Source organism: Chanodichthys erythropterus, chromosome 3, assembly GCF_024489055.1.
Source record: "Chanodichthys erythropterus isolate Z2021 chromosome 3, ASM2448905v1, whole genome shotgun sequence".
Lineage (NCBI taxonomy): Eukaryota > Metazoa > Chordata > Actinopteri > Cypriniformes > Xenocyprididae > Chanodichthys > Chanodichthys erythropterus.
This window is the reverse complement of record NC_090223.1, coordinates 48,630,423-48,650,728: the sequence shown is the minus strand read 5'-3', so window position 1 is coordinate 48,650,728 and position 20,306 is coordinate 48,630,423. Positions and strand designations below refer to the sequence as shown.

At 38.7% G+C, this 20,306-nt stretch overlaps 1 protein-coding gene across 1 annotated transcript in view; it reads right to left on the bottom strand.

The window, feature by feature from the left end:
• LOC137004726 (immunoglobulin superfamily member 1-like) overlaps positions 1-20,306 on the bottom strand; it is a 60,784-nt gene that overhangs the window by 15,080 nt on the left and 25,398 nt on the right. The window contains exons 5-6 of the mRNA XM_067365319.1: positions 17,726-18,001; positions 12,070-12,342 (exon numbers count right to left, since the gene is read on the bottom strand). Of these exons, the coding sequence (XP_067221420.1) occupies positions 12,070-12,342; positions 17,726-18,001 (549 nt within the window). The remainder of the gene's footprint in view (positions 1-12,069; positions 12,343-17,725; positions 18,002-20,306) is intronic.

Below are 20,306 nucleotides of genomic sequence, written 5' to 3'. Positions count from 1 at the left end.
ATTTCTCCTACAGAATTTTAGGAGAAACATCTGAAACAATTTTGATACCAAAATGAGAGATATACGAGAATCACTACTTGGTATCCTGAGGTCAGAAAGAGCAACATCTGAGCAATAAAATATTTCTCTGATGGAGCCTTGAAAGAGATAACAGAGCGATAATAAAGAGATCTCCCATGTCTCTCACACCACATTCTCAGTTTTGACTCTTTTCTTTTTGACTCATGTCTCATTTGTGCCTATTTTTATTTCTCCTTAGGAAATTTAGGAGACACATCTGAAACACTGCTGATACTGAAATGAGAGATATATGAGAATCACAACTAAGTCTCATGAGCTTAGGAAAAGCAACCACTGAGCAATATTTTTTTTCCTATGGGAGGTTGTCAGATTCAGGTAAGCTAACTTAGCTAGCCATGTACATGTTAACCTAACGTTAGATTTGTGAAGTCCCTTCTATGAATACAGTTAAGATCAGTAAAGAGCAGTTCACAAAATACAACGAATCTTGCATTATTACAATTGCCACCTATATATTTCATATGTAAGATAGTACAATTTTACATATTTAAGATAGGATTGTGGTACATTATAGTTTAATAAGAGCTTAAGTTACTTACATCATTCCTGTAATTTATAGAGATTGCAGGTGATAGCAGGCCAGCTAGCTACATCTCTCATATTGATATTGACCTAACTATTAACACTAGAGTTAGAGATTGTGTAAATACTGTCTTGTTTTTAATGAATCTCTCTCACACTGTTCTGTTAAAGTATGAGTGCAATCTTATATTAATTCTCATGATCAATAATTACTAATGTAAAAAAAAATGTGTATGGTTATATTATTTCCACAGATGCATCGATGAGCGTCAGTGAAGTGTGAGGATGATCACATCCACATACCCTGAACTGTGATGCAGAAACACACTGGGAGGATCCATCTGTCTCTGACCACAACTACACTTCAAAATCACATCTCAATCTGAAGCCTCCTACATTTATCTATATCAGCACTGGAGTAAACAGTGATGTCATCATCCAAATAAGTTCAGTTCGCATACAATGTTGTCAATGCAGACAGATCAAAACACTGTTGAATATCAAAGGAAGGTGAAACTTGTCATTCCAGCATTCACCAAGAGATGCACGCAACTCTCTGAAGACACCACCAACACCAGGTGCATCGCTAATGTACATGGGTCATATGACTGAAAATCTTCAAAATCCTTTCTTACAACAGTTCAAATTAACCTCACCCCTAAAATTGATCATTTAGAGAATTTGCCCATTTTACCCTTCTGAGCAACATAATTTCTGATGTAGAGGATGAATAAATGTTGATTTTAGGTATGTTTGTCTGTGCTGTGGTTTTGCTTTAACTAATCAGTGTAAATAGTGTATGTAGATATTTTTATGAAGCTTTACAATATGACCAAATGTTGTCTATCTTAAAATTATTTCTATAAACCTTTACAATATGATCATATGTGATGTTTTTTTTTTTATCTTTACAATGTGGCCAGATGTTAGCTGTCAGTATCTTTTTAATAAAACCATATAATGTGAGCTCTTACAATTTAAAGGGATGAAGTATTCTGATTTAAATAGAATAAGTCATGTCAAGTTTGCAAATTAATTCTATCTTGGTTTATTGCATATGAAAATTAAATGGTGAAACATTATCTCTACATGAAGGTCAGTAAAAGGTGTCTAGCTTCCTGATAACAACAAACACTCTTACGACTGATTTTATCACAACTTATTAAATTACACATTTTCTAAAATACAAATCACAAAGTTATCTTTAACAAAACTGATTTAAAATAATTCCAGTCGTCTTCACCTACACCCTCAACATGCTGCTCCATCAACTCCTGACAGTCCCATGGTTTACTCTGGCCACTTCTTCATATCGTCTACCAGTTACGGCCGTTAACAGTGATCGTCGTATAAAGTTTTCTCCGTGCTCCCAATTTGAAACATTTACTGCATTAACGTTATTTGTCATTTCTCTAAATTATAGCTCGCTATAAATCTTTTAATTACTGATCTAGCTACCGGATGTGCCGAGTCAGTTTAGCGGAAGTCGGATGACAAAATGCGGAAGAGCGGAGAATTAAAAATGGGCGTGGCGGAATAAGGTGAATTGGAACACGAGTGTTTACCACTGGCATTCGCTGTGTCGTGTCAGTGGATTCATTATGTCGGACTCACTGCAGGTAACTCATAATCTGCAGTTGTTACTCCTGTCTCCGGACAAAAACATTGCATGCTGCGCCTGTGGAGTGTGGAAAGTTACTGGAGCGTGCAGCCGCGCACGTCTCTCACAAGGAACGTCACGGCAGTGATTGACAAGCCAGAGGGCCAATCGTTTACGCGATGATCGCGTAAACGATTGGCTGATGTTTTTAAGGCCCTACCTCGTGCACAGATGATGTATATTAATATTTCAAGTAATATTGCAAAAATGTATAAAACAAAACATCCTCTTTAGCACCTTTAAGGCGACCGTTATTTTAGAACGTTTGCCTTTAATGTTTCCATAGCGACGCGTCATGCGTGTCACAAGAGCTGAACGCAGCCACAATAACACTGCATGACAGATGGATCGCTATTATTTAGTTTTTCCTTTTTTATTTAAAATATTCGCAAAATTGCTTACTATGTCATCAACTATATGATATTCCGATTTTCAAATATGTGTAAGTGAGTGTGTTTTGTTGTTTTAAAACCTTTATAAATGGTCTTTTTCTTGATCTATAATGTGAGATGGGCGCCGCCATCTTAGTTTGCGCTGCAGTTCACAGAGTCCTGTCAGTCGGATTTACAGCAGGTGAATTCATCAGTTTCTCCCGAAATATATGCAAGTAAGTGGCTGGTGAACTGGAAGAATAATAGAGTAAACTTTATAGTTACTTAGGCCCATTATGTGTGTCTGATATGAATATATTATATTTGAATTCACTGTTATTGCTGCTTCCGCTGATGTCTGACATCAGTGTGTATTTTATAAACTCTAAATGTATTGTTTTAATGGTGCTTATGCGTATTTAAATGTCTAAAACCTTAAAAGAAACATTATGTGGCTGAAAACACTGCATAGCTGTGATATATGACAAGAGCTGCGCGCGTCCGTCTCTCAGCCAGAGCGCGAAAGCACAGTTTGAATCTGGCAGTTATGTGACGTCGCTGAACGTTCGAAATCCCATATGTGGTACAGTACGCCCAGGGGCACTGAAATAAAAATCCCATATGTGGGACCGTACCGCTCAAAGGGTTAACATTATTTCTTAATAGGCAGCATATGAAATCTAACGTTATCAATCCAAAACTTGAGGTGATAAAAAAAAATAAAACATTACACTATCTGCCTCAGGAGAGAACCGGCGAGGCGGCGTCCCGCCCTCCTCTGACTCTGATTGGCCGTGTTTCACGGCCCGTGAACCTGAAACAAACCAATCAAACCATGATGGCAGCGAGTATTACCCAATCAGGGGCAGAATCAGGACGTGTCTTCACCATAGACTGTAAAAAAATTCTCATAATTATGAGAAACTAAGTCATTATTACGAGAAAGTTTCTCATTATTATGAGATACTAAGTCATTATTACGAGAAAATAAGTCATAATTACGAGAAATTTTCTCATTATTCTGACATACTAAGTCATTATTATGAGAAACTTTCTCAATATAATGAGATACTAAGTCATAATTATGAGAAACTTTCTCATTATTATTACTTACAGAATTATATTTTTTTACTCAACTGTGGTGAAAAATGGGCTTCCATAATAAATAGCAACGAATAACACATGAGAAGAGTTTGCACCAACATAAATGCGACTGCTACTCTGAACGCTTCCATGATCACATGTAAACTTAGGTCGCACTTTTGACGTAGGTGCGAGCTCTGGCGCATACTGTGACGTTGGCTGCCTAAACACCCGTTTGTCTCAGTTTACATACAAACGTGCAAATGAAGATTTTCAAAATCTCCACTCTGGCCTGAGTTTTTAGAAAGACTCGTTTTCAGAGGCGAATTCTCCGTTTGCGTGTAAACGAAGGGCGCAAACGAAGGGAAATGTTTTTTCAAAATAACCATGTAACGTACGTGTAAATGGGGCCTGAGACTCATTGAAAATCTTGTGAGACAATTTTGGTTTAAAAAAGTATCTTAATGTGAAGAAGCAAATCACTCATTAATAACATGTTAAACTTGTGTGTGTTGAGTGACTTGCCACTTAGAGTAAGATAACTAACGTGTCAAGCTGATTTTTCTGCTTTAAGTTTTTCTATTTATTTTTCCAAGTTTTTGGCACGCTTACCACGCACCAAAAACTAGGAAAAGAGCTCTCTATCGCAGCAGAGCTCCGTACTAGTTGTCATGTTGTGGTGGGCTAACCTTACGAAGACAGTGCAGGAGGAGGAAAAGGCCGTCCTCCTCATCCGTGTGCGTGCGGAATGTGGATTTCTGCGAAGGATTCACACGGTCTCTGCATCTCCTGCTTGTGTGCTAAACACGCTCAGGCAGCGCTGTCCAACCCCGAGGGCTGTCCTCATTTCGTGATGTTCTCGGTTAAAACCCCGGAAGCAAAGGCTTCGCATTGCAGTAGCTGGGAAGTCGGACCCATGGCTCTCTGCTCAACCCAGAGAGGAACTGATGGATTGTCCACTGGCTTCCAGCTCCTGTGGTGAGATGATGGAGAAGGTGTCACCCGTCCTTCCCTCGCTGTTTGAAGATCCGTTAGCGGGAGAGGAAAATGACGATGATGAAGTATTTTCGACCATCCTCGAGGAAGAGGATGATGAAGATGTTATTCTTCCCCTGATGCAGTCGCGTCCGCCGAATGCACAGGATGAGAGCTCACCCTCCCCTGTGCAGATGGATACAAGATCTACTGGAGATCTGTCGCAGGGCCGCGGATAGACTGTCGATCGACTGGCCATCCCAACCAGACCTGTATGATGGAAAGAGACTTCCGTCACGTCTCCCTCCAGCGAGGCAGTTTTTTTAGTATAAACCTTATTTTTAGTATAAGCCTTTTTCCCACGAGTACCTGATAAGGGCTTCTCGAGACTAGATGTTCAGGGAATGGAGGATTTGGGGATGGCGGATCCTCCCCCTGTAGAATCATCTGTGGTGAATCATTTGGATCCGAGTCACAGGGCAGCGCTCTCTTCAGCCGGGGCCTCGCTGCCAGGGAAAACAGAGCACTTCGCCGCCTCTGTTTTTCAAAAGTTTTATAAATCTTCTGCACTGGCCGTCCATGCTTTGAACTGGACTCCGGTTCTCCCAACCCATTTCTCTGGGAGGAGATATGCGTCATTGCAGATTTAAACCTGCGCACGTCCGGCGGAGCAGTTCAAAGTTGCGGTCGGAGTATTTTCTTAGCAGTTGTGGGAGAGAGATCGCTATGGCTGGGTGGAAAAAGTGGAGTTTTCGGATGCCCCTATCGATCCAAAGGCCATGTTCGGTGCAACGGTAACAGCAATGCGTCAGCAATGTGACCTGCGGAAAAAAGAGGGAGAAGCATTCGAGGTCTGTCTCCCCAGAAAGCCGGCAGCTCGCCCTTATCACCCGAGCCATCCGAATTTCAGGCCTTCAGGTAGAGGATGTAATTCTGAATATCAACCTTCCCGTCCTGCTCCACCACAACAGCCAGGATGCGCGGGTCAAAGCCGGTTTTGTGAAACCAAAACAGTCGTTCGCAGCTGCAGCAGTGAAACACCGGTCGGCCACCCCTCAGGGGAACAAAAACAGGCGGTCGACCTGAGACATCAGTTTGGCAACAAGAAGGGTTGGAGACAGCACTCAGGGCTTCTCTGACCCATCCCTTTAAGACGATTCCTTTCTCTCTCCCGTGGGGAAATGGAGAAGGAATTTAAATGTGCAATGTGTTTGTATGGACAGTTCAAAGACCAGTGTTCACGGGAAAATGGTCCATGTTCCTGGTGTCTCTGGAGTCTCGAGAAGCTCTCCATGCAGGCTGGCAGTTGTGCGTAAAGATGCATTTCAGCCACCCCTAACCAAACCTCACAAAGAGAAACATTTACAGTGGGTTTAGAAATACATGAAGACTCATTTTTTAAATAGTTTTATTCACTGACTAATGCTGTACTACAATGGATGGTCTAAATGGATGGATTTCTGGATGGTTGGTGAATGTCCACCACGTTCCAACAAGACTGCGACGTCAGCAAGGAGCTGGTGGGTGATGATTTGGGCTGGATTATTGGGAAGTGAGATGGAAGGTCCCTTTAGGGTCTCTGAGGGTATTAAAAGGACTTTTGCATGATATGTAGAGTTCATAACTGGCCATTTTCAGCTATAGTATAAAAAGGAGGATAGTGCCTTCTGAAATACAATGCACTATGCACTATACCATGCTGCAAAAAACAAACAAACAAACAAACAAACAAACAAACAAACAAAAAACAAAAAAACCACCACACTAATAAAACTGTTTGAAAATGTATTTCTACACCCACTGTTAATGTTTCTCTTAGTGAGGTTTGGTTAGTGGTGGCTAAAATGCATCTTTACGCACAACTGCCAGCCTACATGGAGAGCTTATTGAGACTCCAGAGACACCAGCAGCTTCAAGTTCTGCTGTGCTCTAAATCACTCACAAATCTTATGATAATTTAATAATCTCCATTTAGTTTTCACAATATTAGTTGTTTTCATGCCTTTTGCACAACATTGCAACATTTCATGCTTTTCATCTTCAGAAAGATCTTTCTTCCTCCTCATATTGCATGAGAACTGTGACTTGCTTAATAATGTGGAACAACCTCTAAGTAGGGTTTCCATAGACCTGGCAAATTATTTTGCCTGAGATTGATACCAGTTATCTAAAAAGACATGGATAAATAAACAAACAAACATTTTCTTAGAAAAACTAAAATCTGAATGTTTATTGTACTGAAATCTTACTGATATGTCACTTGCATAATAATTTGGAACGCAGTGTAATATGTCATTATGGATTTGACATCTACACGAGGCCGTGGATTTCAATTTCCAACTATCTACAACTGTGATTCCACTGTACCAGATGAACTGCTGCACCCAGATCCTTGTTGTTCATGGCACAGGAATGTGTCAGGTTAAGCTTGAGGTCTAGGATTCAGAGGTGGAACACTGAGAACATGTGGCCAGGCGCTGCTATTTCGTAACACACAGTGACAAACAGTAACACACATGTTAAAGACCAGACAAAGACAATAGAACCCATTATAATCAGTGATAGTGATGCTACACTGGACACAACACAACAAAAAGTCACTTCTGTTATGAAGGACAAATGGACTTGCAATGGTCTGTCATGTAAACAGCTGTTGTGGCATGACTCAATAATGGTCACATTCAGTTTAAACACAGTGTAACAGCGGTCAGTAGTTCAGATTCTGGTGTGCTGATATTTGTGTGCAGCCCAACTTACCCATCCTTCAAACATTCTCTGACGTTACACTCACTGCATGTGCAACTGTCAAAACCCATTAATGACATATTACTTAACAATTAGTTAATAGTCTTGAGCCTCAACAAGTAAAGTCATAACATAATGATACATTTTCAAATCATTAGTTAATGATTAATTAAAGCAGACAACTTTTAACTTACACTTTTAGTTAATAAAATATGCTATTAAGGAATTAATGCATTGACACATTTAATTAATAACAATTCATATATTACTTAATATATTAATCATATAGAAACTTTATTATTTGCTGATGCAGTAATCATTAATTAATGGTTTATTTCTTCATGAGTCATATAATTTAACACATGATTATCTGTGTATTTGTTAAGCATGAATTAATGCATATTAGTGCACCAGTATTGTAAAGTGTTACCAAATAAAAAATATCACAAAAGAATAAAACAATCACAAAAAATATAAATATAACTGGAGCGTTATTTCCCTCTTTCACCACTAGAGTGTGCCACAGTATCACTAGTGAGCAAGTATCACTCGCTGCTCAGGCGGAGAACTGGTGCATTTGCAGTTCATCCCTGGGTTTAACCACGATAGACAGAGGATACAGACTTCAATTTGCTGTAAAACCTCCTGTGTTCAATGGAGTGCTAATTTCAGTGGCCCAAGGGGAAGCAGCTCAGATTTTAGAGGAAGAAATATCCTCTTTAACAAGAAAAGGAGTGATAAGAGTGATTCTAACTGAGGAAAGCCAGATGGGCTTCTACTCCCGTTATTTTGTGATTCCCAAACGATGGGGAGGTCTCCGTCCCATTTTAGATTTACGGGTCCTCAACAAACACCTCAGAAAATACAAATTCAAAATGGTTTCGCTCAGAACTTTGTGTCAAAGTATTCATCAAGGGGATTGGTTCACCTCAGTGGACCTCCAGGATGCATATTTTCACATAGATATTTTTCCTGCTCACAGGAAATATTTGAGGTTCGCTTATCAGCTCTGACGTCGTTAAGGAACGGAGGAGTCAGAGTTTCATCATATCTGGATGATCTGCTCATCTGCGCGCCGTCCCCGCGGCAGGCGGAGAGCGATACATACACACTAGTGACGCATCTGGAGAGATTAGGTCTCAAGATAAACGAGACGAAGAGTTGTCTAAATCCTTCACAGGAAATAGTCTACTTGGGTCTCAGGTTGAATTCAGTGATGTTTCGCGCGTCCCTATCAGAGGAACGCATCAAGACATTTCTCAGCTGCCTCTCCCTCTTTCAACGAGGGACTTTAGTCGCTTTCGGAATGTGTCTTCGACTGCTGGGTCTGATGGCCTCAACAGTGTCAGTACAGAGCAGAACAGTGAGGGGAGTTTGGTCTCCTGCACTGAGAGAGAAGCACATCAATTTTCTAGAACTACTGACAGTGTTACCAGGCCGCTGTAGATCTCTTCGCATTGCGCAAAGACACGCAATGTCCCCTGTTGACACAGTTGGGTGTGGATGCTCTAGCCCACGAGTGGCCAGACGTGTTTAGTTTACGCGTTCCCTCCGTTGAGCCTGATCAAGCCGACACTACGGAGGGTTCGGGAACGCAAACATGTAATGATTCTGATTGAGCCATACTGGCCGGGGAGACTTTGGGTTGCCGAGATTGTGCTACTGCTCTACGACCAGCCATGGCCATTACCAGCGCGCAGGGATCTCCGCTCACAAGCACAGGGGGAAATATTTCACCCCTCCCCTCAGAAACTAACTCTCTGGGCCTGGCCCGTGAGAGGCTAAACCTGAATGCAGCTGGGTTACCTCCGAAAGTGACTGAGACAATTCAAAACGCGAGGGCTGCCTCAACGCGTTCTTTATATAATGTTAAATGGAGGGTGTTTGAGGGTTGGTGCGCATATAGGAACATCATTACTTTCTTGTGTTCAGTTTCGGATGTGCTGGTTTTTTTACAGGACCTTCTAGATAAGGGCAGAGACTTTTCTACGGTTAAGCTTTATCTGTCTGCTATCTCGGCATGTCATATTGGCCAGCACCCTCTCGTCTGTCGATTTATGAGAGGGGCACTTCGGTTACACCCAGTATCGAAGCTGCTGGTCCCGTCCTGGGATTTGTCCGTGGTTCTGAACGTGCTCTCAAAAGACACTTTCGAGCCCGTTGATAAAATTGCCTTGAAGCTACTCGCTTTAAAGATGGCTCTGTTACTTGCTCTCACTACAGAAAAAAGGTGAGTGAACATGTTATGTTACAATAATGTGAATTTAAAGCCCCCAATAGGACAACGAGCACACTCTAGAGGCATGGCTACTTCCTGGGCCCTGTTTAGAGTAATCTCTATTCAAGAAATTTGCGTGGCACCCAGCTGGTCATCTCCGCACACTTTTGCTCGTTTTTATAGACTGGACGTGACAGAACCCTCTCTGACCCACTCAGTCCTGGGAGTGAGTAGTCCGGTTGTTTAATGCAGTTTTATTAAAGGGCGAATTTCTCATATTATTCTGTTTTCACCTCCGTCGGGAGCTTTGATTCGGCAATACTGGAGTTGTCTATATCCCATAGTGAGATACTGAATGATTGTTAGAAAGACAATGTTAGGTTACTGATGTAACCCCAGTTCTCTGATAACATGAAGTGAGGTGAATTTGGGAGCATGAGTTCTGAAATGTTTTCAACAGATGATCTCATTCTCTCACTGGTAAATTATTAATATATTTTGATTTCATAGACAATGTAAGAAACATTACAGGGTCGAAAAGGCCAACATTATGGACAATGCAAAAACATAAAAGACAATACAGGTTCAAACCCACAATCTTTGTGTTAATGATCTAGAGCTCGACCCACAGTGTCACAGCACCAACATCTACACTAGCAGTCACAGAGACACACCATTCAACAAAGTGTTGTGCAGCTGCAGCAGTTTACATGAACATTTAAAATGATCTACAGTAGATGATAGTGTTGGATAAACTGGTATTGTTTCTGATCAGTAGGTGGTGCTGTCACCAAACCTGGCATCTGCTCACATAAATGGACAGACAAATCTATATTCAATAAGAATTCAAAGAAAATCTTTGTTTTGAGGATTGGTGGAAAAGAGGTGTTTGTTGCACATGATGGATAAGAATGGATGTTTTTGGAGTTATTGTGATTTATTTACCAAATTCAATTATAACTTTGAGAAAAAAGATGATATGAAAGTTATTAGTGTTCCTTTACCAATGATTGGTATGTTAAAAGTTTTTTTTTTTTTTTTTAAGCATATTTTTATATCTTAATTTAGGCAAAATAACTGATATTGGTAAGGAGTGAACACAAATAAGATTATAAGAAATTGTGCAGGAAAGCTATCCTGGTCGTATAAGAAGAGATTATATTTTTCAACATCTCAGTAGGAAATCGGTAATTCAGAAGCGGTACAACTTCTTCCTTCCTTCCTCCCAACCCCTCCTACCTAAATGTAAAGAAGTGCATTTTAAAATGATGTATGATGTTTATCCAGCTAAGGAATTTCTAAGATTGAGATTTAATGTGGATTTAAACACTTGCCAAATGTGTAATAATGACCTTGAAACTCTTAATCATTCATTTTTAAAATGTAATTTGGTAAATACATTTTGTATCACTTTCACTTTTTCACTTTATTATGATGAAAATAATTTAATATAATAAAATGTGCTGTTTTTATTTTATTTTATGAACAGTTACTTGATTATAAAACACTGACTCAGTTCAGTGGAGCTTTTATGCTGCAGTCGACCGCTTCTGCTCTTTTCGTTGTATGAGAGGAAACTCAGCACTGTAGTATGATTGTTTTAACCATGTAACAAACACATTTGAGTGTGTTGAAAATGTTATAATGTTACTCTGTGTGTTCGCTCTGTGGCTGCTGTAAGAGACTTGTTGCTCACTGCAGTAATCTAGATCGATATTAAAATCTCATAAAACTGGATGACTTGTGTTGATAAATGACATGCTATTAATTTAAAAATATATTGTATGATGGAGAAGCTCTCTGATTATGTTATTGACAAAGCAGTGTTGTCTGTAAGGCATGGTAAAAACATGGTACTCGAGGTAATTCAAGAAAACAAGCGATTCAAACAATAAGACTGTGTTGAGAAATATAACAATGGTTAGTTTTTTAGATAAATGTATCCAAACAGTTGCTCATCTGTCTAATAAAACATAATATATTAAAGCATCTGGTGTTTCCATGGTTTCTACAAAAGTAAAACTGGAAATCGAGGGGAACGCGGATATGATGTCATTGACAGGTGACACAATGACACGGTCCGTGTCCTGCTTAAAACTGCTGATTTGACTGGATTTAAACATTGTTGGAAATGTTTGGGATAATGTAAGTACACCAGTCAACAAAATATATAACTTTGTTTTAGTGGTTTTAGGATATTTTAATCTAAAAATCTTACATTTTGTGCCTTTAAAAGGTTTCAAAGTTATAAACAAAAGAAAACTGGAGCCACATGTTTAGTGATTTACCCCTAAAAACCTTCTGTCAAAATCAACTACTTCTGTGGAGAAACACTTAAATCTGCTCTGAAAAGAAATCACTCATTAATAAGATGATAAATTTGTGTGTGTTTATGAAGAGATGATCAAACTCACTTGATACTGTCAGTGTAACTTCATCACTGCGGTGTGACCTGCGTGATCCTCCTCTCTCTTCTCCTTCACAGGAGTATTTACCAGCATCAAGCTTAGAAACAGACCTGAATGTGTGTTCCTGTTGTTCAGTGGAAGTAAAGTCTGAACCTCCTTCATACCAGAAGTACCTCCAGCGAGTGACTCCTTCAGCATATATGTCACATCTCAGAGTGACTTTGTCTCCAGTGAACACTGAACTCTGTGGCTCGACAGTCAGAGCTGGTTTGGGAGGATCTGTCAATATAAAGTCAGTGAAGCATGAGATGTGAAAGTTTTTCAGCAGATCTCATTCTCTCTCTGGTAAATCATTAGTGCATTTTTATTTCACAGACAATGTAATAGAGCTGCTGGAAACAAGAAACAAACAAGGTGAACATTCAGTCAGCGCAATGCAAAAAGTTAAAGGACAGCAACTGTTCAAAGGTTCAAAGATCACCCTATGTGGGGTAGTGATGTGTCGTTCTTGAACGATTCGTTCATTTTGAACGAATCTTTAATGTGACTCGGGAAGAACGAGTCGTCTCGGGGGGTGATTCGTTCAGTCACGCATGTGCAATATTCTACAGGTTCTGTACTGCTAGAAGTAGTTCACCTGATGATTCAATTGATTAGTTCATTTCATGAGTCTTTCGGGTTTTGAGTCGTTCCTTAATCACGTGACAAACCCATACACTAAGCCAATGCATTCTGAGCCGGAAAGAGAACTGATTAGTTCTTTTTATGAGTCTTTCGGGTTTTTGAGTCGTTCCTTAATCACGTGACATACCATACACTATGCTGTGTGACCCAAGCACATTATATTTATTAGTAAATAACGTTAACTCTCCAGTTTTGTTTGAGTTTGTGTTACAACTGTTAAAGCTGAAGTTATCATAACCTTGATGTTTTAAACTAACATTAATAATTCAAATTCAAAATGTTATTTGCTTTTAATTTATGTCATTATGTCCTTTTTGAGCAATCTTCTTATACATATATTAGACCAATATGTCAAGTCTGCCTAGGAAAAGCAATTATTATACCAGCAAACTCAATATTGGAGTAAAAATGAACAAACTAGGCTATAAATACTTTGTATTGTAGGCTTGGATTATTATATTATTATATAGCCTAGTGTTTATTTACAGATAGACAGTCAAAAAGATAAATTAATCAATATTTTATTTATAACAGGGCTTTATTTATAATAACACACCACAGATCCTCAAGAAACAGTAACAAAAACAGTGACAGAAATGTCAGAAATAGCGTATGGGTCTGTTACGTGATTAAGGAACGACTCAAAACCCGAATGACTCATGGAATGAACTAATCAATTCTCTTTCCGGCTCAGAATGCATTGGTTTAGCATCATGGGACTGTCTGTCACGTCATTAAGGAATGACTTAAACCTGAAGACTTGTCAGACAAGAGGTGAGGTGAGCTTAATCAGCTTGTCATAAACTGAAGACCCAGGTAATGGACTAATCATTTCTGAATCTTATAGCATTGTAGTTTTGTATTGTTTGTAGTGGGATCAACGTTTGCATAAGTAGTAGATGTGTTGGGGAAGTAACACGTAACATTTTCATTACATTTTGCTAAAATGAACGAAATGAACGAAATGACTCGAAAAAAGATTCGTTCATTTTGTTGAACGAGACGCAAAAGTCCGAGTCAGTAAAATGATCCGAACTTCCCATCACTAATGTGGGGTTCAGTCATGATCACCAGCTGGATTGCCCTTGATAGTCACCAGAGGACACTCCACACCAGACCATTGCCACTCTATCATGGACTACATTTCCCAAAACAGCCGTTACATTCAGCTGTGTCTCATTAATCTTGTTAACTCTGTGTAAATAAGCCTGGTTTTATCAGTCTCTCTCTGTGAAGTCTTGTGTGTGTCATCACTGCATTTCTGAGCGCAACATTGTTCATCTGTTTCCCTGTTTTGACCCTTTTTTCTAGTGATGGGCAGATCGAGGCTTCGTGAAACACTGAAGCAGTTGAAGCAAATGTGGCGTAGTTGAAATTAAACGTTTCGAAACAGTAATGACATAATGAAGCCTCGTTTACTGAAATCATGTGACTTTGGCAGTTTGACACACGCTCCGAATCACTGATTCGAAACAAAAGATTCATAAAGCTTCGAATCTTCATGAAGCAGTGTTTTGAAATCGCCCATCACTACCCGTTGTTCTCTAGATTTGCCCTGTTTCTCTGTCTCTTGGTCTGCTTGAGTTCCTGTCCTGATTTCTGTTTGGACTGTTTATGAACTGCAAAAACAGATGTGTCAAAAAACAACACACATGGCTGTGTTGACAGCATTTGACACATGTTGTGTAGGATTTTAACACACAATGTGTAGTTTTAAAAAACTGCCTTGGACAGATTGGGCAGGCAGTTTGTGTTTATGGAAATAAAAACAATACATATTCACAAGTTGACCAGCACACCAGATCATTATAAACACCTAAAAGAGTGAATTATAAGTGAAAGATTTAACGTGGAGCGTTTGCAAAGTTCACAGTGCCTGTGATGTTTTTTGAGGTTGATCAAGTGAAATGTTGTCTGTTCTCATCGCATTACTTTCTACAGTATGAATTTTCTTCAAGGACGTTGTTAGATTAACACTAAACTTATTTTCAAGAATTGGTTGATGTTGACAGAGATGAAGGTTTGACTGATTTCACGTCAAGCACAGGAGCCCTACCACAAATGCTGGAGAGTCCCGTCAAATCCAGGTATTTTGTTTTTGTACAGTAAATGCATTGTTAATGTGAGGATATTTTAGGTGACTTTTTTGGGCAATATAATTTGCAATCCATGTCTGTCTGTCTGTCTGTCTATCTTAGGCCTTGACTGTTGTCAGCTGGCCTTTAAATTTCTCATGATATACTAACTTGCAGCTTACTACATCATCTGTCTGTTTGATAGATATTATAAATTAATGTATTTTGTTGAGATCAATACTTTGTTCTTCAATTCTTTGTTGTTTGATTTAATCAGCAGTGGAGATGAACATCGAAGGGGACTCCCACAATGACTGAAATCTTTGAGTGCTAATGCTGCTCGGATATGCTGGGTGTGGTAGGTCTCATTGCATTTCAGTCTTTACTTATTTTCTTCTTTTACATAAAGAAATAGTTCAACCAAAAATCATTTACTCACCTTCATACTGTTCCAAACCTGTGAGTTTCTTCTGTTGAACACACGAGAAGACGTTCTTAAAAACGTTGGTAACAGGTCACTTGATGCTATCCATTGACTTCCATACATTATTTTTATATATTTTTTCCCAACTATGGAAGTCAAAGGCTACCATCAACTGTCTGGTTACCAGCATTCTTTAAAAATATCTTTTATGTTCAGCAGAAGAAAGAAACTCGCACAGGTTTGGAACATGAGGGTGAGGAACAACAACATTTTCATTTTTTGGTGTCATATCCCTTTAAGATATTTTAATAGACAATGCAAAAGTTCTGATATTGTTAGTAACACTGATATATTTTGAAAATGTTTCCTCTTTTAAACTCGATATTGAGCTTGGATAAATAACAGATGGAAAGACTGAGAAGTTGAAAGCTGAATCTACCCTGGAAAGGAGTAATTTTCTCTTTTAGAGGGGATGGAAGACCAAGCAGATGCTATGAAAGTGTGTCTTTACTTACACACACATCTCTTGTTTAATTTATTATAACAAATATTCATTAATATGACTTGACGTGAAGGAGGACAGATGCAGGTAATTGCACATGTCGATCTCTGACTAATATTAATAATAAATAATAATAACAATGGTACACAAAGTTTTAATGAAAAAAAAAAAAAACCCTCTTCACTCTTACTAATTTATTTAACCTTAAAAACACATGCATTGAGTGTAAAATGAGGAAGGTTTAGTCTTAAAAAAATAAAAAAGCTTAATGGTTGCAGCAGTTATTTGCCATCCTCTGCGGCTGGCTTGTCAGTGATATTGTGGTTATCACAACAACCCTATTTAGGCTGCTCTTAATCCTACACTTAAACATTTGTTATATCTCTAATCTGTTTCTATTCATTTTCAGATTAAAAAGTGCTACACAATGATGGTTGTTCTTGCATATCTTCTGCCACTGTTGCCTGGAAGTCGATTCAATGTTAAATCTGAAATTTCATTCCTTCAATTTAATTTTGTACCGGTAAGTTTTACATGGACCGTTATTTTTGTAATGATGTCTTGATTAAAGACCAGACCACAGCTGATCTACATTGGGAGTTTGAAGAGCACAACATGACAGTACATCATTGCGAGGATTGACAGAGTAACCATTCCTGTGGAATAACTGATATTGGTAAGGAGTGAACACAAATAAGATTATAAGGAATTGTGCAGGAAAGCTATCCTGGTCGTATAAGAAGAGATTATATTTTTCATCATCTCAGTATGAAATCGGTAATTCAGAAGTGAATTCCTTCCTCCCAACCCCTCCTACCTAAATGTAAAGAAGTGCATTTTAAAATGATGTATGATGTTTATCCAGCTAAGGAATTTCTAAGATTGAGATTTAATGTGGATTCAAACACTTGCCAAATGTGTAATAATGACCTTGAAACTCATAATCATTCATTTTTAAAATGTAATTTGGTTAATACATTTTGTATCACTTTCACTTTTTCACTTTATTATGATGAAAATAATTTAATATAATAAAATGTGCTGTTTTTTATTTTATTTTATGAACAGTTACTTGATTATAAAACACTGACTCAGTTCAGTGGAGCTTTTATGCTGCAGTCGACCGCTTCTGCTCTTTTCGTTGTATGAGAGGAAACTCAGCACTGTGTTACATGGTTAAAACAATCATACTAAACACATTTGTGTGTGTTGAAAGTGTTATAATGTTACTGTGTGTGTTCGCTCAGTGGCTGCTGTAAGAGACTTGTTGCTCACTGCAGTGATCTAGATCGACATTAAAATCTCATAACAAATGGATGACTTGTGTTGATAAATGACATGCTATTAATTTAAAAATATATTGTATGATGGAGAAGCTCTCTGATTATGTTATTGACAAAGCAGTGTTGTCTCTAAGGCATGGTAAAAACATGGTACTCGAGGTAATTCAAGAAAACAAGCGATTCAAACAATAAGACTGTGTTGAGAAATATAACAATGGTTAGTTTTTTAGATAAATGTATCCAAACAGTTGCTCATCTGTCTAATAAAACATAATATATTAATGGTTTCTACAAAAGTAAAACTGGAAATCGAGGGGAACGCGGATATGATGTCATTGACAGGCGACACAATGACACGGTCCGTGTCCTGCTTAAAACTGCTGATTTGACTGGATTTAAACATTGTTGGAAATGTTTGGGATAATGTAAGTACACAAGTCAACAAAATATATAACATTGTTTTAGTGGTTTTAGGATATTTTAATCTAAATGTCTTACTTATTGTGCCTTTAAAAGGTTTCAAAGTTATAAACAAAAGAAAACTGGAGCCACATGTTTAGTGATTTACCCCTAAAAATCTTCTGTCAAAATCAACTACTTCTGTGGAGAAACACTTAAAACTGCTCTGAAAAGAAATCACTCATTAATAACATGATAAACTTGTGTGTGTTTATGAAGAGATGATCAAACTCACTTGATACTGTCAGTGTAACTTCATCACTGCGTTGTGACCTGCGTTGTGATCCTCCTCTCTCTTCTCCTTCACAGGAGTATTTACCAGCGTCAGACTCAGAAACAGACCTGAATGTGAGTTCCTGTAGTTCAGTGGAATCCATGGATGAACCTCCTTCATACCAGATGTACCTCCAGCTAGTGACAACTTCAGCATCAATGTCACATCTCAGAGTAACTGATTCTCCAGTGAACACTGAACTCTGTGGGTCGACAGTCAGAGATGGTTTGGGAGGATCTGTCAATATAAAGTCAGTGAAGCATGAGATGTGAAAGTTTTTCAGCAGATCTCATTCTCTCTCTGGTAAATTATTAGTGCATTTTTATTTCACAGACAATGTAAAAGAGCTGCTGGAAACAAGAAACAAACAAGGTGAACATTCAGTCAGCGCAATGCAAAGAGTTAAAGGACAGCAACTGTTCAAAGGTTCAAAGATCACCCTATGTGGGGTTCAGTCATGATCACCAGCTGGATTGCCCTTGATAGCCACCAGAGGACACTCCACACCAGACCATTGCCACTCTATCATGGACTACATTTCCCAAAACAGCCGTTACATTCAGCTGTGTCTCATTAATCTTGTTAACTCTGTGTAAATAAGCCTGGTTTTCTCTCTCTGTGAAGTCTTGTGTGTGTCATCACTGCATTTCTGAGCACAACATTGTTCATCTGTTTCCCTGTTTTGACCCTTTTTTCTAGTGATGGGCAGATCGAGGCTTCGTGAAACACTGAAGCAGTTGAAGCAAATGTGGCGTAGTTGAAATTAAACGTTTCGAAACAGTGATGACATTGTAAATGCAAAGTCCTAGATTAACTTAACTTGGAACACAGTGGCAGGAAAAATGGGTTCTTTCTTACTCATCACAGTCAGTCCAAAGTCCGTGAACAAGTTCGAGTTTAATCAAAATTACAAAAATATACACAAATCTTGTTGGTTCTTCTTGTATCCTAGAATATAACACTTGTTAAACCTTTATCTTGTGTTTCCTTAAACGTTTAAACACAAGTTTTATCCATAAAAGACAGCAACGGTAAGAAAACTGTTTCTCCCTTACTTTTCTGCCTGAACCCGTTCAGTCTCGCGTAACACCAAGTGGGCGTGGCAGTTAAAGAAACAGAACATAAATTGTACATACAGAAAACATAAGAAATAATAATAATGATACAGGAAATATCAGAATTGCCTTTCAAAGAAAATCACAATTACATTTGTTATTACTTATCAACACTTTAAACAAACAAAATATACAAGTTATTGACATATCAAATTGGCTCTTACATTCCAGCCCCTAATTGTCTTTGTGTTCAACAAAACAATTACTAACCTATTTATACCAAAGAGCCAAACAAATTTCTTAAAGGTAACATATAGTATTGTCTAAACCTCAGAAAAATCTTCAACAAGATGTTGAACTGAATTTAGGCAATAAAAAATTACAGATCCTTTAGTTAGGATTATGTGAAAGGGACTAGCCTATAAGTCTGCCTCTAAAAGTAAACAAAGTTTAGTAACAGGTTGCAAAAGAGTGTTTGTGTTGGTTTTTACTTGGGCTTGTCGCACAAGACCTTTGTTGTCTGTAAATGTTTGTAGCACACGTCCCATTACCCAAGAGTTTCGCGGTGCAGAATCATCAGCAACTAATACAATGTCCCCAGGCTTGAGATTTTTCATTAGGCTTTGCCACTTTTGTCTTTCTTGTAAGTCTGGCAAGTATTCTTTGATCCAGCGCTTCCAAAATAGGTCAGCCATATACTGAACCTGGCGCCACCTACGTCTCGAATATAGGTCTTCTTTATCAAAAACCCCAGGGGACATGGACGGTTTTACTTTCAGTAGCAGCAAATGATTTGGAGTGAGGGCCTCCAAGTCGTTTGGGTCATTGGACACCTTAGTGATGGGGCGACTATTGATTATTGCCTCCACCTCACATAAGAGCGTCTGAAGACTTTCTTCATCAAGAGACTGCTGTTTTACAATGGAGTTGAGAATTTTTCGGACAGTTCGTATTTGCCGTTCCCAAACTCCTCCATGGTGGGATGCAGTTGGGGGGTTGAAAATCCACTGTACACCTTTTGCAAGCAATGTTGCTTGAATCTTGTCATTATTCAAACTTTGTATAGCCTTTTGCAACTCCCTTTCTGCCCCAATGAAATTTGTTCCATTGTCAGACCTGATTATTTGAACCTGACCCCTTCTAGAAATAAATCTCCTCAGTGCATGAATGCACGAGTCAGTATCCAAAGAGCTAGCAATCTTAATGTGAACAGCTCTTAACGTCAGGCAAGTAAAGATTACCCCATATCTTTTAATCAATGACCTTCCTCTTTTTATTTCAAATGGGCCAAAATAATCAATGCCTACATTTGTGAATGGGGGTTCATCTGGCATAAGTCTATCACAGGGAAGGTCAGCCATAAATTGTTTGCCTGTACTGCTGCGCTGATGTTTACAAACGGTGCACTGAGACAGGATTTTTCTGATGGCAGTTTGCGCTTTTGGAATCCAGTATTTTTCTTGCAACTTTGACAACATGTGATTACG